Source organism: Egretta garzetta, unplaced genomic scaffold (assembly GCF_000687185.1).
Source record: "Egretta garzetta isolate BGI_Z169 unplaced genomic scaffold, ASM68718v1 scaffold331, whole genome shotgun sequence".
Lineage (NCBI taxonomy): Eukaryota > Metazoa > Chordata > Aves > Pelecaniformes > Ardeidae > Egretta > Egretta garzetta.
Genome location: NW_009258544.1, coordinates 382753 through 383705, shown reverse-complemented (window position 1 = coordinate 383705; position 953 = coordinate 382753). Strand labels below are relative to the sequence as shown.

General features: G+C 56.3%; 1 protein-coding gene across 1 annotated transcript in view; it reads left to right on the top strand.

Annotated features, from left to right (window-relative positions):
• Positions 1-953, top strand: part of CORO2B (coronin 2B) — a 10235-nt gene that overhangs the window by 5906 nt on the left and 3376 nt on the right. The window contains exon 4 of the mRNA XM_009647324.2: positions 303-532. Coding sequence (XP_009645619.1) covers positions 303-532 — 230 coding nt within the window. The remainder of the gene's footprint in view (positions 1-302; positions 533-953) is intronic.

Sequence of the window (953 nt, the reverse complement as noted above, 5' to 3'; positions counted from 1 at the left end):
CTCTGGACTCTCTCCAGGAGTTCCTCATCTTTCTTGAGCTGGGGAGCCCAGAACTGGACCCAGTGCTCCAGGTGGGGTCTCACCAGGGACCCCACCTGGAGTCATGGGGACTGCTTTAATTTTGCAGAAGCGTCAGCTGCAGGGCAGCCCTGGGAGGAGGGAAGGGGATCTGTAGGTGATGAGGGAGCATTTCCAGCCCAAACGGGAGATAGGAAGATGCCCAAAGCAGACACGGAGGTTGCAGGAGGGGGAGGGGTGGGGGTGGTGTCACCAGGATTGCAGCCTCCCCCAACTTCCCGCAGGTCCTCATCTGGAACCTGGACATCGGGGAGCCAGTGAAGATGATCGATTGCCACACAGACGTCATCCTCTGCATGTCCTTCAACACCGACGGCAGCCTCCTGGCCACCACCTGCAAGGACAAGAAGCTACGGGTCGTGGAGCCGCGCTCCGGCAGGGTCCTGCAGGTACGGTGCTCATGCCAGGGTGCTGCACGGCATGGGTGTGTGTGTGTGTGTGTTAGAAATAAGATCCTGGGGAGAAATCCTTCTGAAACATGTGAAAAAAACCCATTTGCAAGGTACATAGTCATGATGTTTTGCGTGTGTCAGGGTCTGCAGGTGATCCTCTGCTGAGGGGAGGGGCTGGTGGTTTTAATTCAGTGGAGATGATGGGGAGGTCTGGGCCTCATCCCAAGCACAGGAGTTGGAGGTTTTTATTCTTTTATTAATTAAGGATTTGTGGAAAATAGTAGAAATTAGGGGTGGGGTGCAGAAAGTTCCAGAAAGAGCCACAGTTTGGAGGAAGGTGGTGGTGTCTAATATTAAGGGAGACCGGCATTTTCGTTTTGCACGGGGGCCGGGCGCTGCATCCCGGTACCTCCATCATCCCAGTACCTCCATCCTGGCTGCTGCCCTACCAGCACGGAGCCGGCATCTCCCGGGGGGGGGGCC